A 20,684-nucleotide genomic window follows, 5' to 3' on the forward strand; every position below is an offset into this window, starting at 1 on the left:
TGTGGACATTGGAGATCTGCCGAGGTATGCTTGTTGCGTTTTTATTATTCTGAAATCCATTTTAGGCCTGCTGGCCTGGCTCGGCCCGACTTTTCTTGGCCCGACTTTTAGGCAATCCCTTAACCGGTTAATCCTTTGATGGCTAGGAATGCTCCGTTGATTTACAAAAAAAAGCAAATCAACTGCTCATTCATCTCTTGCTGGGCTGCCACGTGCATATTCCATAACACACACTTCACCTCACTACAAACCTGGATTTAGATTGAATAATTACCCCAGACACAATAAATGCCAAATGGGAACCTTTATCAGGTAATCTGAGTGGTACTACTACTAATTATACCTGTAATAAATTCATTAAATGAGCATCAAGTGAATGACGATAAATACACAAGTGTTGGGTCATACCAGAAAACGTGGATGACAACAAGGGAGTAGTAATCGTATTATGGACGCAATCCGAAATCCGAAAATGCTTTCACTGCAGGGATACTTTTCGTATTACTATAACCATCAGGGGTATTTCCAAATGACGACATCCGATGAGTTTCAACCGTTCTTTTTGTCTGTTTGTTTAGGCTGAAGAAATTAATCAACATGCCCCATTTGTCGAAATCTTTATAGATCACGGGTAACCAATCAGTGTTCAAAAATGCGTAAAACAAACATTGCCTCCAAGCTTATTTACGCTGTCTTTACAGACGGTAGCCCAGTCTCTTGTCACGCTGTCTTTACAGACGGTAGCCCAATGTCACGCTCAGTTGCGTTAGCGAGCAAATCGACACACGTCAGCTTGAGAACCCGAGCGGCCAGTGTCAGACAGCCGAGAAGAAGCCAGAGATAAGTGCCCGTTAACCGCTCGCGCATGTCAACTGCTTCAGGGTTTAAAACAGGTAATCGCAGTTATGGAGGGTTATTATATTCATGTTGCAAACAAACTCCATTCAACACGATTAGGCACCAATGTCAAGCCTAAAATATGTGATGTCCGCGAACTGAAGACTGCATGTTTTTGGAGGGCGGTTTATGCCGAGTTCCTTGGGACGCTGCTGCTGACGTTTGTTGGGTCTGCATCTGTGCTCTTTGATGGCAACAAAATTACGGTAAGAAATTTGTTATGGACATATGATTATGGTTAGGGTATACATATATCATATAGCGGACCCGTGGAGATCAGGGGTAGAATAGGTCTTCAGCAACCTATGCTTGCCGTAAGAGGTGACCATACTTGTCGTAAGAGGCGACTAGTAAATGTGTTCAGATGTACATGTATGTATATATTGATAATAATTGATAATAATCATGTTTATGTGGACTGAATACGTTTAGCTGTGTACATGTCTTCACTGGGTTTGATGTTGTTTTAATTAGTATTGCGGTAACAAAGCAAGATGCATTTCTATTCAATTATCATTTACCTTTCAAAATGCTGTATATTTTCATTTAGATGAATATTGGGGTAAAAAAGCAAGATACATTTCTTTTCAATTATCATTTACCTTTCAAAATGCTGTACATTTTCATTTAGATGAATACTGCGGTAACAAAGCAAGATGCATTTCTTTTCAATTATTATTTACCTTTCAAAATGCTGTACATTTTCATTCAGATGAATACTGCGGTAACATAGGAAGATGCATTTCTTTTCAATTGTCATTTACCTTTCAAAATGCTGTACATTTTCATTTACATGAATATTGGGATAAAAACGAAAAATGCATTTCTTCCCAATATTTTATTTACTTTCCAATGCTGTACATCTTCATTAAGATGGGTATTCGGGTAAAACAGAAAGAATTATCTCTTATCAATTTTTATTAACCTTTCAAAATGCTGTACATCTTCAATTAGATGAGTATTTGGATAAAAAATGAAATATGCATTCCTTGATCAGTGTGTAAGTTTCTTGTCAAGATGTACAGCATTATCAAAGGTAAATAAAACCTTTCATAAGGCTGTACATCTTCACTTGGAAAGAAACTATTAAGACATTTCATTGTCTAAATAGAAATATTTTGTATATTTGTTTGACATTCTAACTATGAATCCTTCGAGAGCACATGGAAGCGACTTTCAGCCCAACTGAAAATTATCATAATATAAATATAACTAACAAAACCTTAATGACAGAGAAGAGTCCACACATCCGATATACACTAGACTAACCCACCGCCCAGCAACTGTGAACTATACTGATTTGAACGCGCGATATCATATGCGTGTATATATATTTAGTTGTTTTACACCTCACATGAATTACCTACCGTAATATAGCTGAAATTATATTATAACTTGCCAGTGAAGAGAAGATCCGTTTAATAAACATACAGCTGTATTACACATTTTTTAATACCAAAACGCGTGCTTATGTACTCTCGGAACACGTTTCACGAACAAATATTGAAATTCAAAGCTTTCAACATCCCTTGGCTTATTCAACGACATTGCGTGTGGAGATGATAGATAACTGAGAGGAGCTTATGCACACTCGATGACACCAGCAACCTTGTTGCTAGGCTGACGTCACATGACATTATTTCGCCGATGGATCTTGCAACCAAATTCTACAAATTACTTTGAGGTGCAAGGCCCCGTTCAACAAGGCGATCGTATTGTAGCGCAACGACAGTCGTTAGTCTACGTTAAAGTACATTGACTGTATGTGAGTTGCGATAACCGTAGCGCTACGATAACTTTGTGGAACAGACGCCTGAATTCGGAAGGTGGACTGTTGTATGGTATTAAATTCATACGTTTCAATACGTGTTTGAAGTATTATTCTGTTAAACTGAATTGGATTATGCCGTGGGTCGTGTAGGTGTCAGCCTAATCACACTCAACAGGATAATTCTAAAAACGTTATGAATGGCAAGTAATAAATAAGATTGTAAACTCGCTCCCGTGTAAAACCAATTCTATGAAACTTTTATAATATTTGTGGCATCTGACGAGCAAAAGCTCGTTTAGTATTCTATAGGTAGCTTGCAAACAATTTTCTGACTTACTTGCTTGGTTTGATATTGGGGACTATAAAGTATTGTGAGAGGATATAATCTAATCTGGAGCAGAGAAACAAGAGATTAATATTATGAGTAACGACTAATGACGTCGCCTCATATGACGGGTTGCTGGGGACCTGTTTTAACCCGGGTGCTCACGGGGTCCAACACTACAGATTTCCATGTAATATTTAACATGATAGACCGCCAGCGTGGTCTAGTGGATAGAGCGTATGTCCGCAATACGGAAGGTCGGTGATTCGATCCCCGGACGCATCATACCAAAAGAAGTTAAAAAATTATTCTTGCTGTTACCCTGCCTAGCGCTCGGCATTAAGAGGCCAAAACAAGGACTGGTCGGCTCGGAGTCAGTATACTGTGTCTGAGTGGGGTATCCATGTTGAACTGTGGCATGGTATCTCAGCAGGCTTGCACTATAACACTCTTTGAAATACTTTTGAAATACTGCATTCTCCTCGAACTTTCCGATTCTTCATGTCCTGTCTGTATATCTCAGTAGAATTGGTAATGTTCTAATTCGTCTAACTCAAACCAACATAAAACATTTGTCAACAACACAATACTTTATTGGGTGGCGTCTGGACGAAATCGAATCCTTCACGTATACACGTAGTCCGATTTCCACCTACCATGTCTTTTAAAGAGTCTGTCTGGGACTCCAGCTTCCGCAGCCTCCGTGGCTCCTACAGATCGAAATCTCCATCCCTGTATTTATCAGTTTTACTTTTCTCTAAGAAAATAGATATGTAACCCTCCTCAGACCTTCTGTCAGAACACTTTCACAACTTCTGAAAACCTTAAAAAAAAACCTGGATATGCTATAAGACAAATCACAGGGATCTTAAGTTAAACAAGCTGGCCGAATCACATCCGTAATGGTCAACTAAACTGGAGTTATAGGTTCTCTCTTAGAAGCGGGGCAAGAATCTGTTCTCAGACTGGATTCTTGAACACACTTCACTATACTTGAACTACACGGATTCCATACGCCAGCCAAGTTGTGAGCCCAACCAATATCGTACAAAGTCTCCTGAATAGCATTTGGACTTTTGTCGTTCTGATTTAGATGTTGCAAATAAAGAGCTACATGGAAATCTGTAGCTGGTAACGGGGTAACTTCAAAACTGCTCTCACCAATCTACCCACTTTTTGGCGCTTAAGCTTTCAGCACTGATTTCGATAAGTGAGCTAGAATCTGTAAACGGCCGTCCTGAAGTGGCATGCCCCATACTCCAATGGTAAACACATCATCCAGCTCCGTAGGTATTGTCGACTCTCCTTTGGTGTCACCATTCTAGTCGGCATATGAGTATTCTTGACGTCCAAAAACTGTGTGAGTGCTAGTTTTTGTCAAGCGGAGCAAGCTGTTTTCTAGCGAAACGACCCCTAGCACTAGCCCGCTTGCGTAAAGCCCTATTTTCTGCTCTCTCGAACATTCTCTCCTCTTCAGAGTTCGACGCCAAGTCGTCACCTTCTAACTCCTGAACTGTGCTCCACCCGACAGGGTCCTATCAGCTAGGCGAATAAGTTTGTTTCTCTTGTCTATGTTGCTAGATAAATTGTCCAAACCATCCATCACTTCAGAATAATTTCTCCTTCTTAGACTTGATTTCGCTAACCATACAGGGTCCAAAATGACCACAGTCGAAATTATATTGAACTGAATTCCCTTCATATTTAAACTCTGGTTTGGAATCTTTCGTCAACTGTTTGGTTCCCGAGAGCGTAAGCTGCTCCGACTCATGCAGAAAATCGTGTTTAAGTGTTTGAAGTTTATTGTCAAAGTACTGCATGAACATAATCAAAATTACCACCTTTATCTTTGTCGTTTTGAGCCGACTAAGATAAGCGTCTTCAGAATCAATGGGTGCTTTGTTGAACATATCCATGCTGGCTGACAGCGTCGCACGCCAGGAATCCGTCGCCTGTGACCAGCTTTCTGTCTCGCTCGGGCTCATCGCCTCTGTCACGTGACTTCAGCACGGACTTCTCAACAAACATTTACCTTCCCGATCACAAACCCGACCACCCAATACCGTATTACCCGTTGATAAATATTAGGATATTGGGAATGATACTGTTAAGAAATGGTAATTCAGTCATTTCATGTCGACATGTGCATGGCTATTGTGCACTCCATGTACAGTGAATGGTGTACGTACATTAATGTCATGACCTGTTGTATGGATATTGATAGAATTTTATTCAAAGTTACATTTACAAATTCCGCTGCTTATCTGGAACTCGTGACGCCAGATGTGCAAGTGCTTCTTTTGAGTGACCATTGATAAGCATTTCATTACTGAATAACGTTAATCCTCTGTATTTTGATGGATTATTGTAACAAATGATAGGTATTTACCGCGAACCACAAAACACATTGTATTGATTCAGAAACCTGGACCATATACAGAACGACCACAGCACTACAACTATTGCTGTCTATGTTAAAGTATAGGAGTTACACTGTCTATGTTAATGTATAGGAGTTACACCGTCCATGTTAAAGTATAGGAGTTACACTGTCTATGTTAAAGTATAGGAGTGACACCGTCCATGTTAAAGTATAGGAGTTACACTGTCTCTGTTAAAGTATAGGAGTTACACTGTCTATGTTAAAGTATAGGAGTTACACTGTCTATGTTAATGTATAGGAGTTACACCGTCCATGTTAAAGTATAGGAGTTACACTGTCTATGTTAAAGTATAGGAGTGACACCGTCCATGTTAATGTATAGGAGTTACACACTGTCTATGTTAAAGTATAGGAGTTACACTGTTTATGTTAAAGTATAGGAGTTACACTGTCTATGTTAATGTATAGGAGTTACACCGTCCATGTTAAAGCGAAGGAGTTACACCGTCTATGTTAAAGCAAAGGAGTAACAGTCCATGTTAAAGTATAGGAGTTACACTGTCTATGTTAATGTATAGGAGTTACACTGTCTATGTTAAAGTATAGGAGTTACACTGTCTATGTTAAAGTATAGGAGTTACACTGTCTATGTTAATGTATAGGAGTTACACCGTCCATGTTAAAGCGAAGGAGTTACACCGTCTATGTTAAAGCAAAGGAGTAACAGTCCATGTTAAAGTATAGGAGTTACACTGTCTATGTTAATGTATAGGAGTTACACTGTCTATGTTAAAGTATAGGAGTTACACTGTCTATGTTAATGTATAGGAGTTACACTGTCTATGTTAATGTATAGGAGTTACGCTGTCTATGTTAAAGTATTGGAGCTACACCGTCTGTATTTAAACATTACTTATTTATTTGGTCTAATGTTAATATGTTCGTGGTATTCATAGTATCGGCTGTTAGAGATCCACCCATCTCTGTCAATAGGACTATCTGCGCGCCTCTTGTTAATGTTTTTCCTTCTGAAAACATTTGTGAAGTAGATTTACAAAAGAAAATCCTCCTTGACTGTAATTCCTGGTTACTTTAAGAATACGATTCAAGCTGACTACAATGTCCTTGAATATGTTTCACTTCAGTTTTGTCTGGTCATATTCCAGGAGAATGCCTGGCGCATGTGATACAATGTCAAGATAGTTAAAGATGTCAAGTGCGACCGAAGATATTTGATTTGCCAAGGATTATAGTTTATGTAACTTTTATTTTGTCCCATATTCTGACTCAAATATTTCGTGTACAAATTCCATTTTTATTTTACAAATCGTATGTAAATATTTAATGAATGCTAAATGAGCTAAAACATCATTCATTGATGCGTGTTATCAACATGATAGATTTAGATGTGCTGATTTCATCAAGCTCCGCACGGATTCAGCCGAAACCATTAAGATATACTACAATTTGAAACAGTGAGTGAGTGAGTGAGTATGGTTTTACGCCGCTTTTAGCAATATTCCAGCAATATCACGGAGGGGGACACCAGAAATGGGCTTCACACAATGTACCCACGTCGGGAATCGAACCAGGGTCTTCGGCGTCACAAGCGAACGCTTTAACCACTAGGCTACCCGACCGCCCCCAATTTGAAACATGTTTCCCTTGACCTATACACGTCGCGGTGACTCTGGTCCACTAAGATCATCCCGCTAGTTTCATAATGTAGCATATATAGTAATAAACATCTATGTATTTCCAGGTTTAATGGATCTCGAATAAATACCAAACAATACATCTGCCACTTTTTACATTTGGCATTGAAACGGTGTAATTACTTAGGGATTGACCACGTATTTTGTTCGGTTCATTGAGGTATGAATCGAAAACCGATGTGCAAACTATGAATTCGCGTAGCGCATTCTTACAAAAGTTTGCACATCGGTTTTTCGATTCATACCCCATTCTACCATGATATTTAAGAATGCTTGGTTCTGATTGGTTAAAAAGATGTTTCCCTTTTGCTAAAGAAACCCCCTTTAAATATATCAAGCCTTTTCACACACAAAAAAATCGCGCGTATGTATACATATCGATCCATAAAAGATGGCTGCCGATAACCCATCATTCGATCTCGGATCGCTTACGGATGTTTTTGGTGACGATTTTGACATGCAAGAGGTTAACCCTGACTACCCACTTGCAAACGTCCTTTGTGAATGTGTTGAAGGTCTTCATTGATGATATGAATTAAATGACGAGTTACCGGTCGTTGTATGTTGAAAACATTTTCTTCTTTAGTCCCATCACATCAATCTTTAACTGTTTGAAGCAATTCAATTTTCAAGAAAACGTAACGTCACTGTCCTGCCTGATCTGTTGAGATGCACTCAGGACAATATGTGGTGCCGTGAGGGGCACAAGTCATACAAAATTATATTATACAAGGAAACCGTTCTATCCTCCTTGGCTGAGAGACGACACTTTCCCAAATGATGCATTATTTATAAAATGAAAAGTGTGACAGCGCCAAATTATTTATGTGATATGGTACCTTGGATCGCCCACATTATGAAACACGTAACACAAACGAATACTACATATACGAACCTAATTGCCGAACTGAATTATTTAAAAAAATCATTTTTACCTTCAACAGTCTCCGCCTGGAATGTACTAGATTCTACTTTGAGAGAAGCCGCTTCATTATCTCAGTTTAAAAAACTGTATAAGTGTATTAAATCAGAAGTGCCTGACATATTTAAAGATATTGGTTCACTTGTAAATCAGATAATCCACCGTAAGTTAAGACCATGATGTAGTGATCTGAGCAGTCAAAAATTTGAAAGATTTATTTGCGATTATGCTGAATGTTCATGTGGTTTTTTTTCAACGAAAGTGCTTAACACTACCTATTTAGTTGCCCAAATTAAACTGAGACTAGATCTGAAAGCTATTATTATGTTAATGGATATGACCTACGAACCGTCCTGTTTGGTAACGTCAGCCTAGACGAAGAAATACTGCTGAATGTCGATGACTCTGTACATCATTTCTTCTCTATGAGCAAAAGATTAGTCTAAACATGCACTCTTATATAAATCTCACAACTGTTTACCCTTGATGTACCACATATGACGTAATACCAAGTCCATACTACTGCTGCTTGTTCGAATTTTGTCGGGGAGAGATATTTATATACCCCTTAGGCTCTGCCTATTTATCAACATCCTTTCACTGTACCAAGTGGAAATAAATATTGTTTAAAAAAACAACTTTAACTGTTGTGCGTGTGGGTGACAGGTGCAGTTGGTAAGACTTACAAATGTTATGTACAGTATTCAAATATTAATTGGTGTGTAAGTCCATACGGAGCTACGTGTATTATCATAGATACTGTATGTAAACAACCAGGGTCTGTATGCATTGATAACTTCATTTCAATGCCACATTTAAAGATGCGACTATTACCAACAATGGATTGCAACGACAGATCATGTTTGAAAAGATCATCCAACCGTGACATTAACATTACGAGGCCATGAGAAACACCTGGTTGTAATCGCCAACTTGAGTACAGCAGTGGCTCTCGGGATTGCCTCAAAGTTGGCCTTGCGAGCGGGTAATACTAAAATTGGATTGCAGAATAATAAAACGAAATATGCATATCTAGGCAGATCTCAAATGTCCACAAACGTATCGTTTTGCTCATTTAATTGAATTTGTTAATAACTGTCCTCGCACTTAAGTTACTAAACATTCTTTACATCTAAAGACTAATACTATATCTACCTATGTACCACTTTAGTGTCTCATATTCATTATTTTTTTTATTTTTAGAGTCAAGAAGGATATTGTGTAATATAAGATTTCAGAGACTAAATGTTAGTCTATAGTGCATGGTGCTCAAAGTGAAGCCCTTTTCCCTCTACATCCTCAACGTTCTTTATTAGAAGTGATTGGTCTGTGCTCGGTCCGACTTGGCCCGGGATGTCAAAATCAACTTTAAACTCCAAGATGTATGATCAAATGTGTTTACATCTATAGACTAGTATTATATCTACCTATATACCACTTTATAGTGTCTCAGATCGCAGTATTTAAAGAAAACAAGTTGCTCAAAATGAAGCCCTTTCCCCCTCTACATTCTCAACATAGTTTCTATAAAAGTGTTTGACTTGTGTTCGTTCCGACTTGGCCCGGGCTGTCAAAATCAACTTTAAACACACATATGTATCATCAAATATGTTTACATCTATAGATTAGTATTACATCTACCTATATACTACTTCATAGTGTCTCAGATCGCGGTATTTAAAGAAAAGAAGGTGCTCAAAGTGAAGCCCTTTTCACTCCACTTTCTCAACATCCTCAACATAGTCTCTATCAGAAGTGTTTTGTCTGTGTTGTGTCCGCCTTGGCCCGGGCTGTCAAAATCAACTTTAAACACACATATGTATCATCAAATGTGTTTACATCTATAGATTAGTATTACATCTACCTGAATACCACTTTATAATGTCACAGTACATCGCATTGAATGAAAACTGGTCCGTTCAAGTCAAGCACTTTTACTGTATTTTCTTAAGAAAATCTCTGTCACAAGTATTCGGTCCGGCTTGGCCCAGGCTGTCAGAAAGAGCACGGATCAGGTCTGATACCAGCAGTTTTTAACCTGCTGGTCGTAGATGTAGCCCATGAAAATGGATTGTGTATTACAGGAGACGATGACATACCGTGGGTTCCGTTCTCCAAATCTCCAAATTTTAAAATTCCTATATAAGCAATCCCTAAAAGCCCCAAATCGGATTGCAAATTATTTACGCCCCTTTCGGCTAATACACTAAATGGCCTGGCCGGCCCGTGTGCGACATACGCTGTTAGTCGGAAAACGCACGTTAAATCCCCAACCTCAGTCAGTCAGTCAGTACCTCGTCACTTTTATAGGGTAACACTTGGAGAAGGTTAGGTGAGACACTTTGGATTTCAGGGTAAACTTCTCCATCAACCCTTTTTAATGCTTCTATTATCTATGTGTGTGTTTAGGAAAGCAGGGTCATCTGAGACAGTTGTAATCTGCCATACAGCAAGAATACGTGCTGCATCTCCGAGCAGTCTTATTGTCGTGAGGGGGCACGGGTGGCCCAGTCGTCGCGATTCGCTGTGCAGAGTTGCGTCCCATGAGCACGCCAGAAACCTATGATTGTTGGTTCGAATCCCGGTTCGCCCCGATTATGTTTCTAGGTTTGTCAGCACCATACCCGTGCTCGTGGGTTTCACCGAAGTGGTAAACGTCTGAGACCTGCATCACTTCGGGCTCTCCTCCCACATTAAGCTGACACGCCGCGATATAACTGGAATAATGTTAAAAGCGGCGTTAAACCCAACTCACTCACTTATTGCCGTGATGGTCAAAATACGCCGCCAATTAAAGTTCTCTATATGTCTATCAACTTTGATTTACAGTCGTGATGTTTAAGATGTTTTTAACCACCCGGGCCAAGTCGATCCGACAGATAGAATGATACACATGATGCAAAAGAAGGTACTGCTTGTTAAAACCCTAAGTACAGTACAGAAACTGAAGTAAGTTGTGCAAGTTTACCTATCTAGGTTTTTCTGTATGCTTACACATCATCACGTCATACTGTATTTAATTATTTTTTCTTATTCTCATACTGCTAATGTTTGTCATTGGCCAGTGATAAAATGTTTTTTATGGAATAGTATTTTTCATAGCAATATTGACGAAATATATGACTTTATATCGTATTTATGGTGGACACGACACTATCATGGCTTACAAAAGTATACCAGAAGCATTTAAGGACTGACATGTTAACGGAAGTTAAAAAGACAATATTTTGGTTTTCTTAATGAGCCTCAACAAATGCATAAGTTATCAATGAAACGATAGGCTATTAACTACCACTAAAAGCTCGAGACAGCTAATTAAGGGCAAATGGTTGATTGATTATGCAACACTTACTTGATGCAATTACACAAGGGGCAATTAAGCAAGCTGAGTAGAGGTGTAATTTGCGTTAATTTCACGAGTCAAAAGCATTTACTCACTGAATCTGGGATTATAAATATAGTAAAATTTAAACGCTATGCCGACAGATGGAAATTTGTATCACGATAGCTAGAAGTATTTGATACGTTTCAAATCCTATTTCGTTTAACGATTGCTGTTTTACATGTTACCTAGATCAGCGACACCAACACACAGCTCCACTTTCTGGTTTTCAAGTGATTTACTAAGAAAATCACTTAATTATGGGGCACGTTTTTGGTTGGTGATTGCTCATTAATGTGTGTATGTTGCATCAATAACAGGTAGGTATGGTCGCCGATAATGGAGTAATTAGCCTCTGTAACGTCTGCCATCAAACGCTGAAGTTTTACAAGCGTGTTCCTGGTGTGAAGGTATCGCATTGGGTGATAAGTAACGGTTTAACTGGCGCAATACAACTTTGTCCCAACTTTTAGGCAATCCCGTGGCCCTCTGTATTTCTACACAATATGATATGCGACAAGGTGTGACCTGGAATACGCTATAATTATACACGTTACGCTCTGTATTCAACACAGGTAAAAGTCATTCATTGCTGATGTGAATATGATGGTTGTTCAAGTACATAAAGGAATATATTTTCCGCATATGCACATTGACCGTACGATCCTTACGTATTATGTAGGTTGGTGTCTGGTGCAGTTGTTAGGCTTTCCGAAATGGTCTTGTCTAACCTCCTCAGCCACCGAGGCTTCCCCAAATATGAAAGTCCGACAACTGGTAGTCCAGGGGCGCGTTGCAAGCCACGAATCGCTTAGAGTGAGTGAGTGAGTGAGTATGGTTTTACGCCGCTTTTAGCAATATTCCAGCAATATCACGGCGGGGGACACCAGGAATGGGCTTCACACATTGTACCCATGTCGGGAATCGAACCCGGGTCTTCGGCGTGACGAGCGAACGCTTTAACCACTAGGCTACCCGACCGCCCCCGAATCGCTTAGAGAAAGCAAATTAATCGCTCATTCCGGGGTCTCCAACAGTTCGAAGCGCATGCGCACTCTTCCAAAATGGCAGCGCAACTACCGCTTGGTTGCCTTGACGTAGAAGAACGTCATAAAAGAGGCTCGATGACGAGCTGATGAAATTTATGACTACTTTGAAGATGTAGAACAGTCTGAGGATGATGGGGTGTTAGCTACCTTTGCTCATTTCTTTGTTGATCCAGTCAAGAATTTCTTGTTCCTCTGTCAAAGTTAGCCGCAATTTTAGACCGAAGCAACCTCAGCCAGCGATTGTTTCGCTTGCAAGCGGCTGAAAGTTAGCGCACTGTTGTAAGGCGAATCGCTGTACATCGCTTGCAAGCGATTCGTGCTTTGCAACGCACCCCTAGATCACGTACCCCTCTCACAAATGTAAATTGGCACGGCTCCCATGGCCAAAAGCTATGAATACACAATGCCATTTAGAAAGTGGTCAAATGTAACAAATGTTATTTTACAAAATGCCATTTAGATACTGCTTGGATAGGCGGATTCTGCTTTTGAAAATGAACTTACCCCCTAAGAAATCAGAGTTCGGCGATCCAGCTCTTGCTGCACAATGTAACTCGGATGTAGAGTAAACTTGAACTGATGATGGTGAGTGCAAAATGTGACGTAATAGTGTGCAGTCATTCTGACGTCATTTCACGAGACAACAAGGCATTTTGTCACAACATTGGAAAAATGTTTGCGAAACGTTTGTGTGATATCAGATTTTACAAACGTTTTAAGAACATGTCAAAAACATTCTTTTTTGTGATAAATTTTCAAAAACGTTTTAAGACATTTAAATAACGTAGAGCGAATGCGTATTTTACCATAGATCTATATTTATTCACTTCTCACGCCCCCGCAAAATATGAGCGACTAAATGTAATTGCCTGTGACACTATCTGTGATCAGCAACAAACAAATCATGTGAAGTTTTGTCTTACTCATATCTGCTACATTTTCCTTCGACATTTAGTCTACAGATTAATGTTATATTACTGCATTACCAATCCACAGAATTATGAAAACGGAGTGTGCTAGCAAGGGAACTTGTGTTCAACTAAAGGTTGTTGGGGTCGTAATCGGTACTCACTTTAATTCATGGTTATAACATTTCATAAAATATGTTCTAGCATAACATTTCTGCAATGTGTTGAAAACATTGCAATAACATGTTATGAAAGAGTATCGCCTATGTTATAGCATGATGTTCTTGAATAACATTTTAAATACATTTCAATAACATTTTGAATAATTATAAAACATTTACACCTTATTCAGATTATTTTACATATATGTACACAAAGTATTTAAAACATGATGATAACATTTCATTAAATATGTTTTGGCAAAACATTTCTGCAACGTGTTCAAAACATTGTAATAACATGTTATGAAACAGTTTCGCCTATGTTATAGCATGATGTTCTTGAATAACATTTTTAAAACATTTTAATAACATTTTGAATAGTTGTAAAAATTTCTAAAACGTTCATAAAATGTTTTGACGAAAATGATTTTGAAAAACTACAATGAAACCTTTTGAAAATGTTTTGAAAATGTTATGTGTTAGCTGGAAGGGGATTTGAAAGTCCATCAGAAAACAATACCCTTCGAAAGTCCACGAACTTAAGTGACAGCTTGTCAAACTTGATGAAATTCATTTCAGGACACGCACTATTAAGAAAATCATACACAACCCATTATTTCTGGGCCACAAATTTCTCATTTCATTCACGCTCTGGCTTTGAATCCATAAAATCTTGAAATTGACAGGTCACACCACTCAGACACCTCGTGTCAAAATATCCGGCTCGTCTGCAGGCTAAAAAGCGGCGGTTCAGTCATACTCAGTTCCATTTGTAATCATATTGTACCAACAGGCTCGATCATTCCCAGTACATCTTCAGGTTAATGTCGAACCACATCATACATCGGGGTTGTCATCTTGCTTCATTTAACTAGTTACGGAGAATGTTAACACAAGATTGTCAGCCATTGACAGCAGTGAGGTGTGAGTAACCTGATGTAGGTCAAGTTCTGCCACATCCAAGTTCGGGATGGAAAGGCTAACTAATAACACTTACATATTGTTCGATGTATAATAGAATGTTAATTCATAAAGTTTGTTGGAGAAATATATTCGTTTCGCATTTTAAGACCTTTTTGTTTTATAACCTGTGTGTATAAACTGCCAAACAATCACACAACATCATTGTATATAACATTTGAATACATTTCGGATAATGTGTGCCAAGAATTGTATGAACAAAATAAGAACATTTTTACCTCACGTGTGTCCACGGTCATTACATAAGCGTTCATGCACACAACTCGTTTAGCCTAGGCTCTTTGACGTCTCTGCAAAGAGGGCGGTCGGGTAGCCTAGTGGTTAAAGCGTTCGCTCGTCACGCCAAAGACCCGGGTTCGATTCCCGACATGGGTACAATGTGTGAAGCCCATTTCTGGTGTCCCCCGCCGTGATATTGCTTTAATATTGGTAAAAGCGGCGTAAAACCACTCACTCACTCACTCTGCAAAGAAAACAACGGAAGTCGACACTTCGTGCTCTCTCCCTCTCTTTAATAATACACGCATGCTAAATATGCTGAAAGAAGTTGGTTAAAGCATGACTGCCCCTCGACAGAAAGTTTGTCGCTGTTTCCATTTGCACTAGTATACTAATATACATTGAACAGTATTATCAAGCTAGCTAAAGCACACACATGCTTGTTTATTGGCGTACAAACAACAAAAAACGATTGGAAATTTGAATTCGGATTAAATGGTGTTTACCTGCTTCGTTCTGGGCTGGTTCGTGTCAGTGTCACAAGGATTATGGACATCCCCCTTTAATTGGGAGATGTAGGAGCCGTGGTAATTGAATCCTATTCATTGTCAGTGATACATTTACAACGATAGCAAAGGATTAGAGGTCTAAACGTCTCCATTGTTTACGTTGTAGGGGTCAAATTCAAGTTTCAGTGAAAGAGTATTAAAAAAAAGGTTTATCACAAGCATTACCATTGGAAAATGAAAGAATAATTATCCCATAACCAGCGTAACTGGTGGAAGAATTGCTTTGTTCTTTCAAAGATGTACAAATAGACACGTTTGCAGCAATGTAAAGTAAAGACCTTACTGTGGTGTATCTGGTGAAGTCAGTAGTGGACCAGAATGCCTATCAAAGAAGTGGAGTTATACTAGGTTCCATCCTGCTACCTATGTAATTCCAATCCGAGACATCGCATGCAATAAGAACCTCATGTCAAGGCCACACGCTCACTGCCTCGTCGCTATATGGCTGAGATAATGCCGATGCGACGTTAAATTTTAACTCACTCCAGTATGTGCACACTGACCAGGTGATGCATGCATGTGTCCACAGCGGCTTAATAAGGCTTTCGTTCAGCATGACACTTTTCAATGCCAAGCCAATATTTTGCATTGCCAGATTGAATGAAACTTTTAGTACTAGACTTAATGCTGAATAATGTTATGATCAAACTTGCCATATATTTTGACATTTATTTCCATGAAAGGAGAAACTGAACACGACAGCATCAAGATGAACATTTTGTTTTGCTTTGTAAAATAAAAACGCCAACGCCAGAGACGCCAGATTCCATTGGGCGAAAAAGGCAAAACAGAGGTGAAATTTATATGAAAGGATCACTGAAAATCAGTGATGTCACCAGGTGTTCGCGTAAAACCTGAAGCTGAATAATATTTTCCAGTATTTCCTGCAACAATGTTTTTAGGTTATATATAAGGCAGTGTTTGAAATGGTCAATCCCTTAGCATTGCATAGAAGAGGGTCGATAATACTGATTAAAAATTTAGTTAATATTATCCTCACTGTCTTTCAGATTTCTATGACCTTTGGCCTCGCTATCATGACCTTGATACAGATGATCGGTCACGTGTCTGGAGGCCACGTCAACCCCGCCATCACCATCAGCTTCGTGGTGGCTCAGAACATCTCCGTCATCCGGGGACTGTTGTACATCCTGGCCCAGTGCTGCGGAAGTATCGTCGGTGCATACATTTTGAAGGCGTAAGTATATTTAGACATTGGTTCGCCTGCTATAATCCAATCACATGTCTGGATACACCCTAGAAGATGCGGGATAGAATTGATCTTCAGCAACCCATGCTTGCTGAAAGGGCCCAGTCACACATTCAGGATTTTTACTGCCGTCCTTGATAGGACCATTCGCGATTAAGATTTGTCAAAAGACTGATCAAGATCCTGTGATTCGTGGCGGGAAATTCACAAACAATCAGATATTGTTCAGAAAGCTTCACAATTCAGCCGTTTCCAGCCGAATCGTCCGATTTTCCAAATCTCTATCCGTATCTGATACGATTTGTATCTTCCCCATGGTAAAAAACGACCGAATCTGTCCCAACAGCGTCCCAATTCTCCCAAACGCGACCCGACAGAGATCAGTGACCGGACAGTGAACCGACAAAGACTGTTCGCATTCGGCAAGATCTGGACCCAATCGACAAGAGACGGCAATGAACAATTTATGCCCGTTCATCACGAGAATGTCCCGATCCACAGCACACCGTCCAGACAGCATAGGACATTGTTACGATTTTGATCTGATACAGCAGAATATGTTACAACATAGTAGCGATTGTAATCCGACTAAACAAAAACGGCTGAGCTTCCTGAATGTTACGGGACACACCACACTGTCGGGAGTGCTTGGCCGACCTCTATGGACCTTTACCTATCCGTAGGACTCTCTTACGAACGTATACGACTTCATTCAGACAATGATAGGACATTCCAGATCGTTGAGGATAATAATCCGACTTTTTCACTTTTCGCTGTCTGATCTCAAACGAGAGCCATAATCGGCACTGTGTGAACCTGGCCTAACGGGATCGGGTGGTTAGACTCGCTGACTTGGTTGATGCATGGCATCGTATTCCAATTGCATAGACAGCAACAAACAAACACACAAACATGTCTTGATAATTGAACATGAACATTGTATGTTAATGCTATGTACGAAAATCTCCCTTCAAATAGTGTCCTCCGAAACGAGCCCTTCCCGCGCCGTCCGTCCTAGTTAAAAGCTTATACACGTATGACCCCGAGACCCAGGAAGGGGGGACTCTTTGCCCATTATGTCAACCATTGTTTTTCAAGTTGAAGACCGAAGCCAGCGGATACCCTGAGGGTTGTACCGATCCTGATGCTTACATCCAAGACATATATCAGAAAGAAGGCATCGTCCTGAACAAGGCCAACATCAAGAAGAACCTAGGATTTCGAGCTGTTGGCAAGGCCTGTCTTAATTTGCAAGTACTTTGCTCTGTTGAAAGATGAACGAAATACCATCAACGATGTCATGGTCATCCATGAACATATGGTGTTGGTGAACTATACCTCCAAGAAAGAATTCCACACGCCACATCCTAATTCCAATGTCGCCGTGGCTGCTTGGGTCACCCAAGACCTGACGCGTAACACGACCTGCAAAGTGCGTGGTTTCACCTTGAATTACAGAGCCCGTCAACACCTCATCTTTGACACCATGAAAGACCTGATTGTTGGACAACGGTCTGGGGATATAATCAGGGTGCGTCACCCTCATCAGATCATGCGTGCAGGACTTCACCACCGGAACGATCTTCTGACCCAAGCGACCACAAAAGACTACCGCATCCTCTACAGTACAAGCACAGGTCTGTCTGTAGACACGGTCCCCTTTGGGTACAGAGACTAGACATTTTTTTTTTTTAAAGATGTTCTTAACATTGTGTTGGCTGTTGGCGCTTTATCTTGAAGACATGCGTGTTCGGAGAGAGTGTCATGCACTGTTTACTTCAATCCGTGAAACCATTGAAGAAAACAACGGTCCGAAAGTGGATCGAAATGCAACCATGAGAAGCTAGGGCTTTTGACCAATCAGAGGCCGCAAACGCTCTGTACGGCCCTCTGATTGGTCTAACAGCGGTTGTGCTTTCTCTCCCATGGACCATGCCTTTTCCTATGGAAAGGAAACACAACGTCTGTGCCAAACTGGGTTCCGTGTGGGTCAGAAACCAACCAATGAGAAAGTCGGGTTTTTCGTCTAATCAGGAGCATGGTTTCAGTTCCTTAAAACCCACAGACACTCTCTTGTCATAACTTTTCCTACAGCTGTCCAAGCAACAACATCATCCATCTGATTGATGTTCTTAACGTTGTGTTGGCTGTTGGCGTTTTATCTTGAAGTGACATGTGTTTGGAGAAAGTACCATCAAGTGTTGACTTAAATCCGTGAAGACTTGGAAGAAACAACAGACAGAAAAGTGGATTGGCAACATCATGGCAAAACTTATGAATGTCAAGACACTGACCATCATGTGCGGCGAAGGGAGCGGTAAATTTCGGGATGAAGTATATGACATGTTACGTACGAAGATAAGGACGGGTGACGAGACATTGCAATCGAGGTATGTCATCTTGGTGCCCAGCGTGGCACAAGCTGTGGCCAACACAGAAAAACGTGTTGGAAACAGGAAGCAGAACCAGACTGAACCCAAGAAAGTAGCACCGAAGAAGAAGAAGATAAAGAAGACCCAGAAGAACAACAACAGCAGCAGCAGCAGCAACAACAGCAGACAGTGAAACGGAAGTGACAGAATTTTTGAAACCTGCAACACCTGCAAAAAGGAGACCACGGAAGAATTTGTCTCTGAAGATCCCTCATCAAGAACAGCTGTACCATGCTATTTTACTGGATGTGGATGTGTATGCCTTTATTATTATTATTATTATTGTTATAATGAGTATAACGAATGCATGACTTATGAAAAATGACAGGACACCCATCCTTCCTTCCACCGATGTCAGTTCAATACAGTCCGTGTTGGAACAGTGGTGGGAACAAACCCCTCGGAAACCAACCTATTCACCTAACCCACCTGTGATGATGATCAGTGACGATGATGATGATGAAGCAGCAAGTTGGCAGCACTCCCTTCCATGGAGGTGGACACACCCACCCTGCTTGATGTTTTGCCACCACCATCACCGGAGGATGTTGATGTCTTCTCTTCAGGTATGCCAGCGGTTCGCGACGAGGACAACGACGATCCTTATGGAGAAGCTCAACTCACTGAATGTGGTGTCTGCCGCCATAACAACATGTTGAAATACATGAGCTGCACCAGTGGTCAAGTGATGTGTCATGTCTGTTTCAGGGAGGCCATAGACCGTACCTGTTTTACTGAGGGGTCCCAAACATTTTTGGGACCTGTTTGGGACTGTATGATGAATGACCACATCTTGTGGTGACCCCATCTTCGCTTAAAGATCTTGAAGATGGAAGATGGAAGATGACAGGTTTTCGCGTTCCTTGAGGGACATGTTAAGCACTGGCTTGATTTTGTTGTTCATGATTAAACAGTGATTGATTGAAATGACTCTTTGTCTCTTGACTTATCTCAACTCCAATAGGGTGCCCCCCCCCCCAAAAAAAAAAAAGATAAAAGAGAAAGGCCATGCTTGAAAGGATCAGTTTCCCTGTGTCAGTTACCCAGAACTCAGGATGGCGTCACGTGGTGTTGAAGAGGTCATGACCTCACCCTTGACCCTACGACACCCTTTCACGATGTTCATTGCTGGGGCCTTCATAAAAAAGCATGGGTTCCTTCAGTTGAGCAACAGCCATCATTGGGCAAAGACGCTCTATGAATGCCATGCCACCATTACAAGATGTCCCTGATACCGAGTTGGTGTCTGAAAAGGTGAGGGAACAAGCGACAATGGCACATGGCAACTCAGTGACATTCTGGAGGCACGACCTACTCCTTCTTACACCTTGTGTCATCCTTCTCATCCTAGCTATGATCAATTTCAGCAACGTCTGCGGTCTTTTCAAACGTGGCCTAAACTGATGGCCCAGACCCCTTATGACATGGCCATGGCTAGCTATTTCTATCATGGTAAAGGTGATAGTGTTATCTGTTATTGCTGCGGTGTGACATTGTCAGTGGGAAGCCACAGACAAACCCTGGAAAGAACATCTGAAGCAGCCAAAGCCCCCTGTGAATATGTGTGTGTGTTTTGTCCTGATGGAGAAGTGAACGAAAAATACAGACGTCTGTTGTCCGAAGAAGCATCTAAGAGAAGAGCAGAGTGTTTTGTTCAATCCCAGTGACAAAGTTTCCTGTTCACAAAAATCACAGGGACGACCCTCATCCTGTGGCTTTTGTTTTGTATGTTGGTTCATGTGAGTGGGAGAAGTAAAAAA

General features: G+C 40.5%; 1 protein-coding gene across 1 annotated transcript in view; it reads left to right on the plus strand.

Annotated features, from left to right (window-relative positions):
* The first annotated feature begins 768 nt into the window (after positions 1-768).
* LOC124139516 (aquaporin AQPAe.a-like) overlaps positions 769-20,684 on the plus strand; it is a 31,219-nt gene continuing 11,303 nt past the window's right edge. The window contains exons 1-2 of the mRNA XM_046506639.2: positions 769-1,103; positions 16,293-16,480. Coding sequence (XP_046362595.2) covers positions 906-1,103; positions 16,293-16,480 — 386 coding nt within the window. The 5' untranslated portion in view covers positions 769-905. The remainder of the gene's footprint in view (positions 1,104-16,292; positions 16,481-20,684) is intronic.

The sequence above is a fragment of the Haliotis rufescens genome, unplaced genomic scaffold, assembly GCF_023055435.1.
Source record: "Haliotis rufescens isolate VD_foot unplaced genomic scaffold, xgHalRufe1.0.p SCAF_1, whole genome shotgun sequence".
Lineage (NCBI taxonomy): Eukaryota > Metazoa > Mollusca > Gastropoda > Lepetellida > Haliotidae > Haliotis > Haliotis rufescens.